The sequence below is a fragment of the Columba livia genome, chromosome 19 (assembly GCF_036013475.1).
Source record: "Columba livia isolate bColLiv1 breed racing homer chromosome 19, bColLiv1.pat.W.v2, whole genome shotgun sequence".
NCBI classification, from domain to species: Eukaryota; Metazoa; Chordata; class Aves; order Columbiformes; family Columbidae; genus Columba; species Columba livia.
This window is the reverse complement of record NC_088620.1, coordinates 1,799,899-1,819,840: the sequence shown is the minus strand read 5'-3', so window position 1 is coordinate 1,819,840 and position 19,942 is coordinate 1,799,899. Positions and strand designations below refer to the sequence as shown.

At 54.2% G+C, this 19,942-nt stretch overlaps 2 protein-coding genes across 10 annotated transcripts in view; one reads left to right on the top strand and one right to left on the bottom strand.

The window, feature by feature from the left end:
• The window catches only part of MORN5 (MORN repeat containing 5), a 13,640-nt gene extending 9,803 nt beyond the window's left edge, over positions 1-3,837 (top strand). The window contains exons 5-6 of one of the 5 annotated variants that reach the window (XM_065035496.1): positions 2,390-2,505; positions 3,730-3,837. In XM_065035496.1, the coding sequence (XP_064891568.1) occupies positions 2,390-2,469 (80 nt within the window). In that variant the 3' untranslated portion in view covers positions 2,470-2,505; positions 3,730-3,837. Of the gene's footprint in view, positions 1-1,573; positions 2,350-2,389 lie in introns of those variants that run through there. The other 4 variants (XM_065035495.1, XM_065035494.1, XM_065035493.1 and 1 more) reach the window with 4 other exon arrangements.
• Positions 3,691-19,942, bottom strand: LHX6 (LIM homeobox 6). 5 transcript variants are annotated; one of them, XM_065035485.1, is made up of 10 exons: positions 19,727-19,942; positions 19,108-19,248; positions 18,634-18,816; positions 18,438-18,559; positions 12,822-13,042; positions 10,155-10,255; positions 9,974-10,069; positions 8,654-8,828; positions 7,631-7,734; positions 3,691-6,701 (listed from the first exon to the last, which is right to left on the bottom strand). In XM_065035485.1, exons 1-10 carry the CDS (start codon positions 19,838-19,840, stop codon positions 6,681-6,683), a joined length of 1,278 nt encoding a protein of 425 aa, XP_064891557.1. In that variant the 5' UTR covers positions 19,841-19,942; the 3' UTR covers positions 3,691-6,680. The 5 variants fall into 5 exon arrangements, with proteins under 5 accessions (XP_064891557.1, XP_064891559.1, XP_064891558.1 ...); XM_065035487.1 differs by having other exon boundaries at positions 19,108-19,173; positions 19,727-19,940; XM_065035486.1 differs by having other exon boundaries at positions 19,766-19,938.

The following is a 19,942-nucleotide window of genomic DNA, read 5'->3' as shown; positions in this document are numbered from 1 at the left end:
TACATCTATTTTTCCTTCTCCTATAGAAAGTTGAAATTCATATAGCTCATTCAGCTTTTGCATCTGATTAAACCACATGCACGTTAAGCAGCGCTTACCAACATGTATTTAATTTGCACGGGATCAGATCACTGCGTGAACCAAGACGTTTTGGGATGGGTCCAGGGAGCTAAAATCCTTAGAGCAACCTGCCTTGTGTGCTTTCCTCGGAGAGCAGGAAAACACGCAGCACAGAAGGAAACAATCTGGGCAACGCGAGTTCGCGTCTGCCCTTCTCAGCTCCTCCCGCGCGGCTCAGCTGAGCGGGCGTGTGGTTGTCCCTGGGGAGGCAGGCTGGCCATTTCTGGCACTCGGGTGAGCCACATGCATCTGCACCCAAACACCAGCGAGAGTGCCGATGTACAGCACCTCTAAGTTTTGCTTATTCCCTCACCATGGCAGAAATAGACAAAGTTTCATTTTCTTGCAATTATTACAAGCTTAGATAAACTATATATTCTATTTTTCCACTTAAGGCGCTTCCAGCTAAAATCCCAGAGATAGCGAGGCTGGACAATATCTGTTCCAGCCGAGGCTCACGTGATGGCATCATTACTGCGCCGGAACACCTAGTGCATAGAACAAAAGCCAGCACATTGATTATGGCTTTGATGTTGTTTTTAAGAAAGCTTAAGGACCACATTTGCATTCCTGCCGCAGCCCTCAGTGGAATCGCTGCCTCTGCCAGGATTGCCTGGTCTTTAAGCAAGATTCAGCGCGCATCTTCTTAATTTCCCTTTTAGCTTATTTTTCAGCGTTTTGCTTTCTGCTGGCTTGTACCCAACCGAGAAACGTGCCATTCCAGCTGAGGGATGGTGCCTCGGCACAGGTGGTGGCCAGGATGCCACCAGAGCTGCTGGCCAGCAGCACCCTGGGAGAAGCCAAGGCCAGCACTCAACTCACTGCAACGGGAATGAGAGGAAAGGGAGCGCAGCGTGAAAAAATATATATATATAAAAAAGAAAGACAAAGCGGATGAGTCAAACCCCACTGCAATCAATAAGAGTAGCCCCCAAGCTTGGAGACTTGTGCATCAGACCTAATTTGTCACACACCCTTCTCTGAACTTTCACTTCTCAGATCAGCACAACTTTGTGCCCAGGACCTTCCTACATTTTGCATTTCTAATGCTATTGTGTCGCTTTCCCTTAAAGGTCCAAGATCCCCATGAAAATGGGTCTCCTTGCAAGCACCAACATGCTGCTTTCTACCTAGGCAGGGAGCTCAGCGGAGCAGGGCAGCTGTGTAAATACAATAAATGGGATTAGGTGCTATGCCAAGCAATGGTCCCAGCACCGAGATTACAGCCCCCTTGGCTCCATCCTGCCCGCAATCATCTATTCTTTCAGGTAATAAGGGCTGCTACAAACCCCTTAAAATTTAAATGGAGGCAGGTTAGAAATACACATCCCAGGCAGCTGATGTGAATTTGCTAAGACAGTGGTAAACACAAGCAGCAGCTCTACTACATTTCATTTATAGAAAAATAAATACAGGTATTGTTGTAAGTAATACTTTGATTTTCTTTTTCAAGGCTTTTTGAAGTTTGCTTCTCCTGCTCTGCACTGATCTCTTTTCCCTGACACAAACAAAAGAAAAGGCTGTAGAATGGTTTTTGGAGACAGGACTGTTTAAATCCCCAGAATTAAGAAGCCACATATTAACATCTGCCAAGTTATTTTTTCCCAATCATACACAAGATTTCTATTCAAACTTTGCTGGACAATTGTTTTCTCCTACATTGTCTTTGATTTTTTTTCTTTCCACGCTGTCATTATGCTCTGAGAATAAATATGACAGACGTGAATACTAACAAGGGACACAAAAGATGCTCTAAAATATCTATCAGCCATTATATCTGCTTATCCATACCTGGCATAACACACATTTCAAAAACAGCGCTGAAGGAAAAGCTGGAAGACAAGAACCCAGCCTTTGCCTATGGATTTTGCTTTACCTTCACTTTTCATAAACCAACAAGCAATGCAGACACGGAATTTAAAAAATGGATCTTCATTTCTGATAGTTTCAACGTAATCTCCAGCACATCTGCCAGAAAGCCAAAATATAAAATATATACTTGTAAATCTCATCGTTTCACCCAAGTTAATCTTATCAAACAGACAAATAATCAGAGTCATTGCCATAGATCCAGCACCTCCTGCCTTGTCAGATTCCAACAGAACAGCACACGGTCCTTTAAAGAAAACAAACTGTATTCTAAGAGATGCCATTGGCTAAAAAGGGATTGATTTCTCAAAGGCAAAATTGCTTATTCAAGCTGCACCCCAGTGATGCAAAAAGCAGGTCGGACATGGTGATAGTTGGCATTTCTTTATCTCTCTTTTAGACGATGATGAGCACGAATGGATCATTGGGACCTGCCGGAAAGCCGGGTATAAAACAACTGAACATCAACCGAAACCATGAGAAGAGCTTTTGCTAGACGATAATATTCCAAAGCAGGTAATCTGATTCACAAAAGACCTAATTTGTCCTTCTGGATCTGTCTCACCCTTTCCCTCCACAAGAATATAATCTTTTTGTCATCTCTGTCAGCACAAACAAAAATGGAAATAATCATTTCATCAGTCATGCTGGGAAAAAGCCACGGAAAACAGCAGACTGTGCGCACAATGATGTTGCTGAGAGGTGTGTGCTGTGGTACATACACACGTTATTAAGCCTGAAAACAATTTGTTAAAAAGAGTGCCTCAGATTCGGTGTTGAAGTCATTCAAATCCATCTTAATCAACATTATTTTCCCAGATTTTAGTTAGCTGTCCTGGTGAATTCCTTTCCTCTCTTTTTGCTCAGTACTTTGATATTGATTGATCATTGTAATAATGTACACCAGAGGTATTCTTTAATGACTGGTTTGCTAACTAGGAAATTATATCCATTTACTACGAACGTTTGTTGAACTCTCCTGAAGCCAGAGTTTAACAAAATAATAAAAGAGGAAAACTGGGTGGGTTGCTGCTTGATTAGTAAGCCAGAAAGTATTTAAAAATAAAAGAAAATGGAATTACATCATTTTCTGGATGTAAGTGCCAGCACTTCTACTTGCATTAACTTTATTTATTACACAAATAAGACATTTACAAAGCACAACATTAAAAGTATGTAACAAAACAGACATTGGTTTTACAAAAAAGTGCTTACAATTTAGTTTTACTTTTATTTAAAATAAATATTAGTCTTGACTGTCCACTCATTCAGAGAAATTTTTTTTAACCATTGTAGCCAAGACATGCAGAATTGCAACATGCGACAACAAATGACCGGCAGATGAAATCAAACCGCTGTGTCGATAGTTGGCATCTTGCAGATACGTCCCTGCTAGCGCAGGGCTGGTTCCCACTCCTGCCCCAACGAGCACGTTGTGTCAGCACCTTTAGCTCGGGCGCTGGTGTTAACCAGCATGAGCCAAAAAACAAGATCAGTAATAAAACTGTAAACCATTCCACTTTCAGACCCTCACCATATTTAGTTACCTTGTTAAACCCGGGTGAAAAGCCTTTCGCTGGCTGTCTTCATTGGCTTTTGTCTGCAAAAGGTTTTGTAAATAGCAACTGGGGAAGTTGAGTACGCAGAGGCTGCGTTGCTGCTCCAGAACCCGCTTGGCAATTACTGAATAAACTAAGAAAGTGAGAATGATTTTCATTTTATTTTCTTTTTAATCTACAGACAGGAGATGAATGCAAATGACCTGAGATAAGGTTTGGTTCAGTGGCAACAGTCAGTGTGAAATACGTTGTGAAACAATGTACTGAATAAATTAGAGGATTTCTTACATTCTTGGGTACAGTTGAGTATTTTCCATACACATAATTAGCTCTAAAAACTGCACAAGCTGAATTGCTTCCAGTTTTTGCAAACAATTTGGGCTTAATATAAACAGAGCATTCTGAATGATTTCTGAATTAGCAAAGCTGCTCCTGGCTACCCATTGGGGGGACGTGCCCCCCGGCAGAGCCGGTGCCCCCGGAGCAGCACCCGCACCCTCGGCCCCGCCAGCCCCGTCCGTTACCACAACCTCGATATACAGTACATTTCACAAGTGGGCTTTTTTTGATCAGTAACTAAGTTGATATTTAGCAGGTATATATGAAAGAGTTTCCCTTTCAACGCACCGCCGAGACAGAAGAGAAATGCAACAAACCGTTTCCTCCCTCAGCCAAACAGTTGTGGGAATCTCAAGTACTGTGGGATGTCAGGTCAAGCTAGAGCCTGAAGTCTCTCCTTCAGTCTTCAGTGAAATAGCTACGCACTCATTTATGGCACTAATTCCACAACTAAACCGTCATTAGGATGCGCGAGCACAAACGGAGAAGAACGCTGGGCCCCGGTGACCCTGCTGACCAACACCAGCATCTCAAGGCTGTTGTGTGTGGACACCACAACCCACTGCAACCTCACGGTCACAAATGCTCCAATAGCCAATGAAGGGACCACCCGTCCTGCTCTCATGGCTACAGACATGAAGAAAAGTGACTGCAACGGGTTCAACTGGTGGCTGTTCCCTCCCCGAGGGGACACTTGGGCAGCGGTGGCTCCAGTCAGGGCTGGCGCGCCTCGTCACTGGCTACACACTGCAAATGGCTATTTGCACACCAGGAGGTGACAATAATACCTTGCAAACTTAATTTCTTCTCACCTTTCAAATGTTATTTTAAATTTGGGATAGAGCTGCTGACTGCTGGCTGCAATTAGGCAGAATACTGACCCAACTGGCCAAGTTATTGCCATCATTCTCTCTCTCTGTATTTTTTTTTAATATATATATACACACACAGAGGTATGTGTGTATGTACATATATATTTGTTCCGACCAGTATCGATGCATGCTTGCATTCGGTTACTTCTCAAACCACGAGGTCTTGGTGGCCACCTGGGCCCCTCATGCTGTCCCCTCCACAGCCGGCGTGGCGAGCGTGCCTCACCGTCACCCGGGGCCACGCGTGCAGCGCTGGTATCACACAGAGCTCAGGGACACGGGCAGGAGAAGGTTTGCCACGCGTGCAACACCGACTGGCCAAACCGGCGGGACGGCTGCCCACCCAGCCAATGCTGCAGAGTGATCCAGGATCCAGAGAAAACCACACGTCTCTACAGTTCCAATTAAAAACAAGCTGTGTGATGTATGGATCCATGTCTTCTGTTCCCCAGGCACAGTTCGGTCACATTACGTGCTAATGGTGGCTCGGGGTGGCCTTTCCCGTTGCTGGAAGCACAGCCTCACAGACCGCGCGCAGCAAGACAGACCCGTGTGCTTGCACAGAGAGAGGTTTCCTTACAGACCTGCTCCTGGCCAAGCGCGAACAGAGAAGGGCTGGCAAAGCTTACTTGTTTACTTTTTGTTATTCCCGTCAATGAAGGATCATTTCGGGTTTTTTTCCCGGATTTGGGGCTGAGTGCTTCCTTTGCTGCAGCAAACACCAGCGAGGGACAGCACTGGGACTCAGAGCAACACAGGAATGCGCCATCACCTTGCTGTCCGCTCCGTTAGCCGCTGTCCTGCTGGCCTTATTGCAGTTTTCGCCTTTTTAACTGGCCTCTGGTTTCTACCCCACTGTTTCCACTGACTGCACTGGGGTCCACACCAGGGCAGAACATTTCTACGCATTTCTGGTCAGCTTCCATTCGGGATTTCCCAGTCCCAGAGTATGGAGTGTCTAAGAGTTTTGTGTAGGTACATTCTGAAATCACTCATTTGTGATCCAATATGACTCCAAGGAAATAAAGTAGCTTGTTAATAAAGAGCAAGAATAAAAAAAGGATTTAAAAAGATTTGGCAGATGGCTGTGAGAGGAGAGAGATACTCGGTGCTCTAAGAACAAGTCGGCAATCACAAACTTCAGGGTGCTAAACTTGGCTCTGCCACCAACCCCCACGGATCCTCTCAGTTTAGGACATTTCGGTTTCCCCTCCTATAAATTGGGGGGAAAAACACTAAGATTTACTTACCTTGGAGTAAATCAAAGGACATGTGATTCTAAAGCACTTCGAGGAGGAAGGAAAACTGCCTATTTCCAGCTGGCATCATGTTTTCCACTTAGTGGAGTCTCAGCTACCTGCGAGTTTGGCTCAGGAAGGTCTGTGTATATATCAAGTTGCTGAGCCAAAAAAGCCCATTTCAGATTTCACACGTGCAAGTGGAAATAAGGAGGGATGTCCGGGAACCGACAGCGCTTCACTGGTGCAAAAAGAGAATCAGGCCAAACCACGTAAATTCCTCCTTCCTTCATATTCAGAGGTGATCATCGACCCCCCCGAGACTCGGCATGTTCCGCTTTGTTCATATTCCCATGGGTTTGGGAGCAAGGTTTGCAAGCACAGCAGAGTCACTAATTTTGACTGTGTCTGGCATTGCCCTGGAGAGACTCACGGTCATTCTACAAGTCCACAAGAAACAAGTGAAAAATGTAACTCTGCACTCAACACACACATACACAGAGTGTCGCTGGAGAAATCAGAGTGGATGTGAGATGCTGGTCAATGGAAAGAACTGAGAATGCTGGATCGGAGTTTCTCCCGCGTGACTGACACCCGGTGCCTCGGGCTGGACGCTGCGTTTCAGCGGCTGAGGGGCAGCGGTGCTGGTAGCGCCAGGGGCAGGTGAGGAAGAGTTTGCGCGGTCAGTACTGAAAGAGGATGACCTGGTGGGAGAAAACGGGAACGGAGCGTTAGCTGCTTGCAGAGACAGACACTGACACCAGTGTTTATCTGCTCTGTGATACAGCAGCTACCAAGAAAGATAAAGGCCATTGCTAATGGTCCTTACTCTACCCGCTAATCACCAGAGCCTTCCCTCAAACTGCTCTACCTCACTGCTCTGCAAATACCAGTAAGAGTTGCCAAAGGCTCAGTGTTTCTTCAAAAGGAAGCCACTTAAATTGGGATCCTAAACAAAATCTTCTGAGCCTAAGCATGTTTCAGAAGTCTTGCCCCCAAATAAGCCGTGTGTTAGAACAGACAGATACTTTAAGTGGTGAACAGAAAAATATCAATATGCAATATTGTTTCCTGGCCAGACATTGTGAAATAACATTCCTACCTCAGAGACTGTAACAGCCAGTTGTTATTTATTTAAGCAATACTGGAATCCCCGAGAAATTAATCTTTCTTATTAACTCATGGAAAACTGGAAAGTGAGTGTATGCTAAAGGTCCTCCCTGTTCCGTTGTTAACAGCCGGTCACTGTTCACACCAAGATGTTGGTGTGCAGATGGTTGAGGAGAACAGAGCAGAATGGGGCAGAACGGAGGTCATCGCACACGGGAAGGGGAGAAACTAGAGAGGGGAGTTGAGGCAGGAGGATGCCAACAGCCCTCAGTGAGCGCAGGCTCAGCGTCCCAGCACATCACAGTGCGGGTATTTAGTGAAGAACAAAGTGATACCTTTTTGACCAGCAGCTGGTACATCAATCTACAGCCACCAAAATTAAGGAAAGACACATGAGCTGGTAGCAGCTACCAGAGATGATGGGGAAGCAGTGATGCTGAGAGGAGATGGTAGTGGCAATGATGTTACACAGAAATCTGTGCTACAGTTAAGTTTTGGCCCCAAAGGCTAAAACACCATTTACCTTCTCACCCCTATTAGACAGTGGTCCTTCCATGTCTGCTTTGAGGTGCACTGGCGGAGCAGTGTAGGGCAGTCTACAGTGCACTTGTCCACACTGTACCTGACCTGTGGATGAGAAGAGGCTTCAGCCTCTGTTACTGCAAACACCCCCCCACGTTTTCCTATGGCCCATGATGGGGGGAGAAGCCTCACAAGGGTTGTGGAGCCAAAACCTCCATCCAGGCAGGACCAAATCTGCCCACCACCCACAAACAAGTCACCAGCACTTTGGCAGCTGTTAGAGAAAGCAACTCTGAGCTTGTCAGCAGGAAGGAGACCACTTGACCAGCGAGCTCAACAGGGCACATTCGCACTTTTTCTCCTTGACAAGGAAAACACAGGAGGGCCAAGGATTGGGCAGGTAAAACCCCAGCAGAAATTTTCCTGGAGATGACATATGGAGGGAAAGAGGCTGCAGCAGCTCCCCCTCCCCTCTGTCTCCCCTTCTGGGGCTTCTCCGTAACTGGCCCTTCAGAAAATCCCAAAGACAAAGTTCATCCGACCAGGAGGAGGAGGAGGAGGAGCACACACACCAGTCGTGAACCCACAGTCCAAGGGCATTTTTGACAGCGCTCTGTGCCACGGTGCTACCGCCTGCTCCTGGAGAGCACCCCACTGCTCCGCTGTCCCCAAGCACCTCACCGCTGTCCCCAAGCACCCTGCTGCTGTCTCCAAGCACCTCACTGCTGTCCCCGAGCACCCTGCTGCCGTCTCCGAGCACCTCACCGCTGTCCCCGAGCACCCTGCTGCCGTCTCCGAGCACCTCACCGCTGTCCCCGAGCACCCTGCTGCCGTCTCCGAGCACCTCACCGCTGTCCCCGAGCACCCTGCTGCCATCTCCGAGCACCTCACCGCTGTCCCCGAGCACCCTGCTGCCGTCTCCGAGCACCTCACCGCTGTCCCCGAGCACCCTGCTGCCGTCTCCGAGCACCTCACTGCTGTCCCCGAGCACCCCGCTGCCAGAGCTCTGCAAGCCGGCACTTACTTTCAATGTATCCGTGCAGCGTTACCATCCGGGCCCGCTCCGGGCTGCTGAAGGGCGAGTAGTGAATGTCATCCGAGAGCGAGGAGGGGATGCGGGACGGGGGGGCTCCCGAGGGTGGCACCGTGTGCTGGGGGGTGTGTTTTTTATGGCGGGCTCTGCAGTTTTGAAACCAAACCTGAAACAAAAGCAGCAAACCCTGTGTCAGGGGAGAGACAGTTCAACTGAAGTGTGGTCCTCTGACCATATCTCACTGCTTCTAATTAGAGAAATAGTTAGGGGATTACACCTTGGAGTTAAAACATGCACGGAGGGGGGTTCTATGCTAATGTGGTGATTTCTTTCCTATGCTTTAATTTTTGAAAGATAGCTGAGAGTAAAAATCCTCTCCAAGGCTTAGACAAGATCAGCTCTCTGAGATCGTGCATGCTGGACCACAGAGAAGGAAACAGTCGTAAGTGTTTGACAAATTGTTTCCTGTTGAAAGTGCCTTTAAAAAATATCCACATAAAAAATAGCCAGTGTGCAGACTGCTTGATCTTTAGCTAAATGAAGAATCTCAATAACTGAGGCTCAAGATGGATTTTTGCACACAAAATTTAGATGTGTAATTGGCAAAACAATCCTGGACTGAAGTTCCAAATTTATTTTAATTGCTCATGTTTTCATTGTATGCAGAAAGTATGTCAGCAGAACATTAAAATGAAGAGTATAAATGTCACCAGGGAGCAGAGCTGGGCCGTCTGCAGGGACAGCGAGCTGGGAGCTGCAGAGGGGACATTCCTCTCGGTCCTTACGGCACCGCTCTCCCTCCTGAAGAGCACAAGTGCAGGGACTTTCCTGCCACCGCTTCTCCTGGGGCTGCAAACCCCATTTTCTTTAAACTTCTCAATGCCAATGCCTCCCGAAGCTGCCGGCTTTGCCCGCTCCCCGCGGGAAGCACCCGCGCTGCTGTCAGGGCTGAGCACAGAGCTCCAGGCAACACATTAAGGGCGGCTTCTCCACCCGGCAATTCATTGCCACTGGCTGGGGCTGTATGGCTTTGTTTTGTTTTTTTCATTGCATCATAAGAGAGAAAAACAAATAGAAAACCCACAAGTGAGACAGAGAAAGGACAGTGCTGGCATTGCTGCAGGACCCGGTGAAGGCGACACACTGGTGAAGCAGCGTGAAGCTGCTGGATACGGCAAGTGCTGGGGTGGATGTGCGGGAGTGAGGGGCTGCGGGACATGAGTCCCGTCTGGCACCCGCCTTTTGGGGCTACTCCTCTGCCCATTCCTCGGCTGACAGTGCCTCACCCTGCCCGATTCCACTGCCCCTCACCTGAATGACTCTCCGACTCAGCCCTGTCATGTCTGCCAGCTTCTGAAGCGTTTGTGCGTCGGGGTTGTTGTCCTGAGCGAACTGTGCCTGCATGACCTGGTGGGGAGAGGAGAGGAGAGAGGGGGTGAGGATGAGGCTGGGGAGCCGCAGCCCCTCCAGCCCCCCGGCCCAGCCCCGGTACCTGCAGCTGCTCGGCGGTGAAGGAGGTGCGGGCTCTCTTGGCTGGCTTGGGCTGGCTGTCCTGCTCCGAGGGCACAGCCCCCTCCAGCGTGATCCCGTTGCCTGCAAGAAAGAAGCCCCGCACACCACAGGTCAGGAACTCCTCTGCCCACCTGCGTGCAACAGCAGTTTGGCGGGGGATCACACACCTGACGCTGTGGGGCACCCCCAGCATCCCATGCTGCGAGCAGCAGCACAAAGAGCAGAGCCAGCACCACTGTTCAGGAGCTGCCCCGGGCTGCTGAGCCACTCCGGGGGGCACCACCAGCCCGAGGAATTTACTATTGAATTAAGAAAAACGCAGCAAGTTGGTGGAAGATGTGGGGAATGAGGGGTGGGGAAACAGCAGCAGGAAGATGGCCCTGACTCATGGCCACCACTTGGCTGTGTCCTCCAGCGAGTGGCTCAGAGGGGACGCTGCCTCTGCTGGGCTCACCAACATCCATCATTCTGCCCCATGCTGCCCCCCATGACCCTATCTTCCACTGCGGGCGCTGCCTCCATCAGTTTTGTATGATCAGGGCGTTTCAATGGAGTCTTTGCTCCTATCACTGGCCCCAAATCCTCCCAGCACCCAAACTTCTCCTCCTGAGTCCCAGAGCAGCAGCAGGAGCAGCACTGTCTCCATGGACTTGGGGTGCCGGTGACCCCCCACAGTGTGGTGCCCAGGCTCTGAGCAGCAACTGCGCTAAAGGAGGACGTGCCAGAAGGGGACTGTCCACTCACTCCCCAAACACGGCACCAGGGTGAGCCCTGTCATGCTCACGGAGCTATGGACTCTGCTGGGGGGTGGCTGGAGACTGGGTCCCTAGTTCCGCTCTGGGGTCCCCGCTGCAGCCTGTGTCATGCCCAAGCGCTCTCGGCAGTGGGGTGAAGCACCGAGGAGTGATGGATGAGGGAGGATGCCTGAGCGGGGCCGGCGCTCGTCCCACTCCCAGGATGTGCCTGCACAACCCGACGCTCGCTCTGCAAGCTGGACCGGGCTGTGATTGTCTTGGCTTGAGTTGAAGGACTTTCTCATATAGTTTGACTTGTTCTTTTAGGATGATGAATGGGACTCTGACTTCAGCAACATCTGTTTATTTTTCTTGTATGTAAAACCTCATGTGCAGAAGAAATTGCTGGGTAATTACTGGAGGGGGGAAGCGTGGCCATCCAACTCTGCAGCAACTGCTGCTCTCCAAAGCAATCCCATCCCCTTCTCAAAACCAGGGAACACCTGGACACAGGTACCCACGCAGGACTCTCATCATGTCCCCCAGCACTGCCTCGACACTGTGGGGTTCAGCAGGATGCTACAAGCAGCCACAAACCCACCTGCCCAGCCCTCAGCTGGGGTAACAACTCTGTGGGATGCCCCAACGCCAGAGCCGGCCATCCTCACAACAGCCTGCTTCCCCAGGCCACACAGCTCCCCCTCCATCCCTGCTCCCCACCACCTCGCTTGTGCCTCTATGGCAGTCGACCATATGGACCGACATGCCGCAAGCTGCATCCCAAGCTGGGACCCTCCCAGCCCGAGCGGGCACTCTGTTTTCATCCTCTTACTCAAACACTGTAAACAGAAACACTGATTATTTTCATGTCAGGTTGTTAATAGTTTCCACGTGCTGCACAGGGCAGGACACAGTGTTTGCCTCCCCATGCCCACCAAGCAACAGCAATGGGCAGGCTGGGCTGGAGCTGTGCTCCCAGCCAGGGGTGATGCCCCAGCACAGCCCCAGAGGGTCCTGGGTGCAGGGGCCTGTGGGACGGTGGCCCTGGGTCCTTCCCTGGGTGACTCTGTGGCTGCACAGCATCCCTGGGCAGCCTCCCCATGCCAAATGCAGCACCCATGTGATAAAATCAAACGGCCTCGCAGCCACCGTGGCGATCGGTCCCCGCAGACACAAGTGCAGGAGAGAGACGGACCCAGCATGGCTGACCCCCCATGGCACCGAGCCCAGGAGTCTGCCTGTTCCCCCAACTGCCATCGCTGCCTTGTCACCCAGAACAGCCCTCGGCACTGCCTGGCCTCCCTGTGCACCGCGGCAGAACAACACCACTGACTCCTTCCTCTGAGCATCGCTCTGGCTGCAGCCACGAAGGAGGATGGGGCTGAGGTGTCAAGGGGATGGGGGCTGTGGCTCTGCGTGACCTCAGTGTCACCAACTTGACTGGAAAAGCAGGGGCCGGCCGGCTGCTCTTGGCGTGCCGTGGCAGGGACGGCAGGGTCGGCATGGCCCAGCTGGGAGCGGCACGTCCGCGGGCGGGCAAGGAAGATGGAAAATGATGGGGAGGTTTTGTCAGGTCTCCAGCTTTCCCACCTTCTAGAGTCATGACTCACAGCCTCAAAATCCCTGCGGCTCCCTCACTCGCTGCATGCAGCACACTGTGCTGTGCAGGACCAGGGGCTGGTCCCTGGCATTGGCCATGGCACACAGGTGTCCCATGAGCCACGGGCACTGCTGGCACAGTGGCCATCCCCAAGAGTCCTCTGCCAGCCCAGGGCTTTGCACTCAGCTCCCCCATAGCCACCCATCACCCCCTTTTGGCAATGACAGGACCTGGCACCCCATGATGGGAGTCAGCACAGGGGACAGGGATGACCCGCGGTGAGGCCACGACCGTGGCGCTGGGGCTACATTACCGTTTTCTGCTGCTCGCTTGAGGTTCTCAATCATGGTGTCATAGTGAATCCGGCACAGCACCTTCTCCTCCACCAAGCCGAACTCCTCACCGGTGGAGAGCTGCCGCTTGCAGGAGAAGCAGGCGAAGCAGGCAAGGTGGTAGGCATTGCCCCGCGCTCGCCGCACCCAGTCGCTGGCATAGATCTGCCTGCCGCAGCGGGCACACTTGGTACCGAACCGGCTGTGGGGGAGAAGAGACGGGGTGAGGGCAGGAAGGGTGACACCAGGGTGCGGGTGCTGCTGCTAGCCCTACCACTCACCCATCCAGCCCAAACCCACAACACCGATGGGAGGCAGGGGCCGCAGCAATGCCACCCTGCCGGTGCCGTTCCCCACGGCAGGGCACGGGCAGCCGCGCAGGCAGTGGTACAGGCTGGAGCGGGGGGTGTGGACTCGCCGTGGGCCCAGACGTGGCCAAGGGGCTGAGGTGACGCAGCGCCATGAATCAGTTCCCAAGCCCGTGGGCTTTTTTATTTTGATAACAGCCCGTGAGAGACTCGGATGGAAACTGTGTCAGAGCTGGTTCTCTCCCTTTGCCATAAATCAAAACATGTGTTTTCTCCTCACACGTACAGGCGCATGCATCTGCCTTGTCCTCCTACAAGGAGTCTCCTCGCTGCGAGATGATGATGGTTGTGCTTAAATGAGTTACACTGGGAAGCAGCTCAGCACAATGAAGAGACAAGACAGCCAGGACCCCCACGCCGGGCACTGGGTGTTTGCACGCACTTCTGAAAAACCTCATTTCTGCCAGGACGCAGCAGACATGACTCCCCGGCCCTGCACCCCCAGACCTGCGGCTGCCAGAAGGTGCTGCCGCAGCACAGGCAGGGTCGGGCACGGCCTTGGTTTGGCTTCTGCGTTTCATATCACTGCTGCTTAAAAGAATAATTGCAACGAGCAGCAGCGGCAGGAGCAGCAGGGGAGAAGCGACCATCTCCTCTGTCACTGCAGCGCTGGTGCTGGCTCTGACACAGCCCTGATCGCAGCCGCTGCGCTTCCCCGTGCACCCACCGCCGCAGGCTCCCCAGGGGATCCCCATGGCCCCCGCCACAGCCGGGGCGCGGAGCCGCTGCCTCCCCTGCCCCAGCAGCTCCAGCATCTCTCAGCACAGGCACAACACACCAAGAAGAGACCACAGCCAGCAGCAGGAGACACCCCGCACTGCAACCCCTCTGCTTCGCCGGGCAGAGCAGCCCTGGCAGGTGGGACAGCCCAAGGCAGCCCAGCACAACCAGCACACGCGGCCCCTGCCCGGCCCTGCACCGCGGAGCTACCGCCCGCCACACGCTCAGCGAGATGCAGCAAGACCATCCTGTGCTGGAATTACTAACTGCAAAACTATTTGGGAGGAAAAGCAAGGTTTAAATTTTTCAGCTTGACCATAACTGACCAAAAGGAAAGAAAAAAAAATAGCTGCCTGAAAGAGGACATTTCTGTGCTGAAATTATACAGAGACTTAGCTAAGAGACTTCACTAATTTACTTCAGATGGGAACATTGTAAACTGACTTTGTGCCAGCTAGTTTATATAAACGCACAAACAAAAGAACTGTATTAATTTTTTATTTAGAAGTAAAGATCATTCCTGTAAATTGAATTACTTTGAACAATGTGCTATATAAACAGTCATACTCGCTGAACAGTATCAAACGAGGGGCAGGCGTACCCGAGCTAATAGCACGTGGTAATCACTGCTCCCCGCTCAAATCACATGTCCCCATCACACACCAGCTGGGATCTGGGGGAGACACCCAACTGGCCCCAGACCCACAGCACAGTGTCCCCGCCAAGGGCCAGGCGGGACCCCCGGGTTGGCAGCAGATCCTGAGGAGGGGGCAGGGGCTGCCAGGGGTGTGGGGACTCATGGGAACACAGCAGCCAGCGCAGGCGGGGACCAATGCTGCTGTCCCCATGAAGCCACCACACGAGCAGCACCCGGAGAGCGGCTGGGGCTCAACAGCCAGACCTGAGCATGGGGCTGCGTGGGCTGCGGCACCGGCAGCTGCCGTTGCTGTATCCACAGCTTTTGGCCAACACCCGCCTCTGGTATCAGCCACAGCGATCAGGTTTTACAGAAACCAGGCTGAGCGGGGGCTCAGCAGGGGCACCCACTGTCACCCAACAGGGACGGTCACCACACGGACCACCACTGCCAGGAACAAGTTGAGAAACGCCTGTGAACTGACTGCCCTGACCTGTCACCACTGGAAATAATGGCTCAAAAATAACATAGACTTTAGTTCACCAAGCTTGCAGGACAGCAATAGCCCAAAGAGCCCTGTCTGCACGAGGTGTCAGAGCACCAGGTAAGGGGCTCCTGTCGCCTGACTGGCAGCGATGGGGATGGGGACAGGGCCGCGCTGCAGCAGGAGAGTTCGAGCCAGAGGCTTTGCCCAAGCCCAGCACTGAGCACAGGCTGGAGCTTCACCCACATCTGCCAGAACCAGCAGCTCACGCCCCACACGCATGGTTTGTGGTTGGGTGACCAGATGCTGCTGGCTTTTTGCAATCATTAGTGCCAAGAGATGGAAACTGCCAACAACATTACCAGAAAAGACTCATCCCAGAAAGACTCATCCCACCTCCCCCAGGGGTGGCTGCAACATCTGGGGTGCAGGAAGAGCAGCAGTGGGAGGAGGCCTTGGTGTGTCCGGGCTCTCACATGCCCCTTGTACCCAGGTCCAACAGCTCCTTGAGCCTTACTGTCCATCCCTGCCCACAGGCACAGGGCAAGAGACACAGCTCCAAATGTCCCCATCCCCTCGTAGGCCCGCTCTGTAGGAAGCCACTTGCACAGCCCCTGAAGTCAGCTGCGGCTTCCAGACATCATCCCAAATCGCACAGCAGACCAGCAGCCACAGTGACTCCATCTCCACGCTGAGCCACAGTGATGCTCAAGCAGGAGCATCATCCCAGTGGGGCGCAATGGCAAGGGGCAACAGAGGCCACCTGGGCCACAGCCAGGCTGCAGGCGCTGGCCCACCCTCCGCACAGCTCTTTTGCTGTCCCAGGCCCCAGGGACTCTTGCTGCAGCCAGCAACCCCATGCTGATGTGCCCAAGGGCTGCCCAGCCAGGCAGGGAGCGAGGCCACAGCAGGGTGCTGTGGGAATCACACCCAGATCATGCCGGGCCTCCCTGCGACCGCAGCCGTGGAAGCTTGGCCGTGAGCAGCCCTCGCATCACCCAGGAACACAATGTTCTGCTCAATGAGCTCCAATTTTAATTTGGTTCTCCTTGAAGCGCTGAAGCCCTGGATGCCAAATGCAATTATTTGACAAGACACAGGAAACAGCAGCGTTTGCTTAAAAACGCACACGCGGCCACGGAGCTGTGGCAGCGCCAGCACTTACACAGCCCCTCACGTGAATGGGGAAGGGAAGGTCGGACAGACCAGGCCAAAACATGCTCATCGTCGGGCAGTGGGGCAGCGCCCATGGACAGCCCCCCATCTGACAGCCCCCCAGCCCTGGCAGCCTGCGAACAGCCCCAGATCGCGGGGAATTAGTGCTGGTGCAATAAAAGCCACCGTGTGCTTCATGCAGAGCACAGCCTGCTACCCCTTCCCATCTGCCTTGGCTCCAAAGATCTGCACGTGTTAGAATGGGTTTTCTGCTTTGCTTAAAAAATAAAAAGAAAAAAAGAAAAAAAAGACACTTCATCTGCAGCAAACAATAAACACTAACAAATAAAAATATCTCAACAGTCAGATTTGTCCTTTGCCAAGTGCCGGGTCCCGGCTGTCCCGGGCTCACCAGCCTGTGGACCAGAATGCTTCCGGGGCCCGGACGGGGGCAGAACAGGAACGGGGCCGGGCGAACGGCCCCCCAGCCGGGTTTGCCAGGGGGCTGCCGGGGGCTTCTGCCCCGACCCGCCCCAGCCCTCGGCTCCCGGCCGCAGACCCGCACCGACGGCCGCGGCTGCGCGGCTCAACCCGGCGGGCTCCGCCGCGGCTGCCCCGGAGACGGCGGGAGCGACACCACCCGCTGCAGCGCGGGGGACCGGCCGGGCTGGTCCGAGGGTCGCAGCGAGTCCCCGGAGCTGGGGGGGGCGCGGCGGCCCCGAGCGCTGCCGCTCCCGCCGCACGGCGTTTCGCACGAAGGTAAAAATAAAAGAAAAAATATAACCCATATTTTTCAACAAAAAGGCAAGTGCGAAGTGTGAGCCGGGAGCCCCCCCGCCCCCCAAAACTGCTGCCCAGGAACCGGGTGCGTCCTGCGGCCACTTCAGCGATTTTCGTTGTAGTTTTCCTTTGGCGTCCCTGGTCGCCAGCGGGCAAAGACCCCACGCCGGGATTTCTAGCTAAACGGGTTTATTTTTTAAGAGCTATTATTCGCTGTGTTTGCTCGAAGGCAATTTAGAAATCCAGTCGCTACTTTAAAGCCATCTTTATAAAGGTCCACTCTTAAATTTAAAAAAAAATATATATATATATATAACGAAGTCGGAACGGTTATTAATCAAAGAGAAACGCTTGAAAGTGCCTCGAAGCAGCACAACGGCACCGCGGACTTCCCAAAACCTTTCTGCTGAAACTGAAGGAAATTTCGGTGAAATCACTAAACAAATAGCGATTTCAAAAATAATCACAATAATCACCGGGCCGGACGCGGAGCGGGGACCAGGAGCCCGAGGAGCCGCGCACCCCGCGGTGGCACCGGCGGCTGAGCCGCGAGATTTCGGGGACCCTCACAAGAACAACCGCTAGAGAAATATCGAAGGATTTTCCCCCTGCACGCCCTGCCCATGGCACCTTTGTCCGAGCAGGCGGCCCCGACCCGCTCCCCGCGGCCGGACGATGCTGCCGAGACCCCGCGCCCCTCGCCGGGGTCATTCTCATTTCCTGCCCGCGATTCCACTTCCACCAGGGACAAACAGTATTCCCGCATCCTGAGGAGATGGGGAAAGTCAGAGCGGGAGGGCTCTGATGTTCAGTTTAAACCTCAGTGAGAAGCTCAGGATCCTCCATCCCTTCCTGTCTTTCTTTCTGAAGAAAATTCGTGGTTTAAGGTTTATAACTAAAAGGCTGTCGAAGCCAGAAACAGCCTTCCTGCAGGACGCGCTCCCCCGGGGGATCCAGGTCCAGACCGAACCCAACGGCAGCCAGCGAGCCCCGGCCCGGCCGCAGGGGCTTGCGCTGCCAGGAATTTGTTTCGGTTTTTTAACACAATCCCGCCACGGAGGCTTCGGCATTTGTGATGCTACATCGCAGACAGAGGTTTCTAAAAGCCGTTCGGAACTGCACACCGTTGGGTACATATTTACCCTCCTGCCAGAAGCCGGCACGACGTCGTTCAACCAGCATTTCGCCAGGCGAGGGGACAATTCCCGCCGCGCAACCCCCGCGGCACGCCGGGGCTCGGGGCGGCCCGCACAGCCCGGCCCGAGGGTCACGAACCCTTCCGAGGCTGGGGCAGCTGCACCCCAAATCCGCTTCCTCCCCGTGCCCCGGGGTGACACTTCTCCGCCGGGCCGCTCTGGGGAGCCTGGCGGCTTTTTCAAACCTTCTCCCCACCAGCACCGGAGCGGCCCGGGTACCGGCCCTCAGCAGCTGCCCCCCAGCCCGTCTTCCCTACCTGAAGTAGTCCATCTTGCAGAAGATCTCCTTGTTCTTGATGTAGCAGCTGTGCTGCTGCCGCAGCGAGGTGCGGCACACGGAGCATTCCAGGCAGCGGACGTGCCAGATGAGGTTGTTCACCTGCGGCAGAGAAGGGGATGAGACCCGGGGCCACCCGGAGCCCCTCGCCGCCCCCCGCCGCCGCAGCCGCTCACCTTGAGCAGGTACCGGTCGAGGATCTCCAGCCCGCAGCTGGAGCAGACGTTCTTTCCGGCCGATGGCGTGGAGGAGGAGGAGGATGGCGGGGAGCAGACAGACGGGGTGGAGGGTGTGCTGGGCGCTGAGCGGGCGTCCTCCTTCTCCAGGGCGCCGGGCAGCGGCTCCCCGTCGGGCTGCGACTGCGGGCAGAGCCGCCGCGGGGCCGTCAGCCGGGGCCCCGCCGCCCTCCGCAGCCCCGGCCCGGAGCGTCCCGGCGTGTCCCCGCATCTCCCGGCTCGATGACTCCCGACGGGTCCGCACAGTCCCCGGTATGCGCAGCCGTTACCCGTAGCCCCGGCCCGAACCGCCCCGACGGGTCCCCGAAGCCCCCGGAATCCCCGGCCCGGTGGGTTCGCACATCCCCCGGCCCGGTGAGCCCCACAAACCCCGGTGCGTCCCGGTGGGTTCCCGCAGCCCCCGGCCCCGCTTACCATGGTGCGGGTGTGCGGGTCGAGGCAGCGGACGCTCCCCTTGGGCAGCGGCTCCGGCGGCATCACCTTGCGGGAGAGAGCGGGAGAGGGAGGCTGCGGCTCCATGCGCCGGGCGAGCGCGGGGCACCCTATATAAACCGCCTCAAAACAATAAATAAGAACTTTCTAGTGGCCATTTAAATCCTTTGCAACAAAAGCTGCGTCTCTTTAATGAAGCAATTTGAATGTGGATTGAATTCTCTCCCTGCCTGCACTTAACCCGGGCCTCTTGAAGTAATCGCTCGGTTCCCATGCGAGCCAAAGCGCTGAAAAAAACCCACAAACTACCTGCAATTAGAAATTGCCGTAAATGCCCGAGATAAGAGGTACCCAGAGTGTCAATTCCGCCTGTCAATCAGGGAATCCATCAGGCCACCCAAAGAATTGCAAATTTGATTTTTTTAATGGTAGTAATTAAAAATCGAAATTCTTCCCCCTCTCCCTCCGCCGAGCACAAAACGCCCCAGAAAACGCCGGGAAGGAAAATCCTCCCCTCGGGCGCGGGAGGCAGCGAGCGGCCCCGGCCCGGCTCCGGTACCGGCCCCGCGCCCGCCTCGAGGTTCCCGGCCCCGCTTCTCACCCCGCTCCCGGCCCCGACGACAGCAGCGGCGGCGCTCACCTTGCCCGCCTCGGCGCCGGCCCGGGCGCGGCGGCCCGGGCCCCGGGGCTGCCCGCCCTCATGGCTCCGGTGCATGGGGCGGGCGCGCCCCGCTCCGCCCGCCGCCGCGCTCCGTGCCCGCGGGCGGCGCGTCCCGCGGCCGCGGCAGGAAGGGCGGGGAACCGCGCCGGCCCCGCT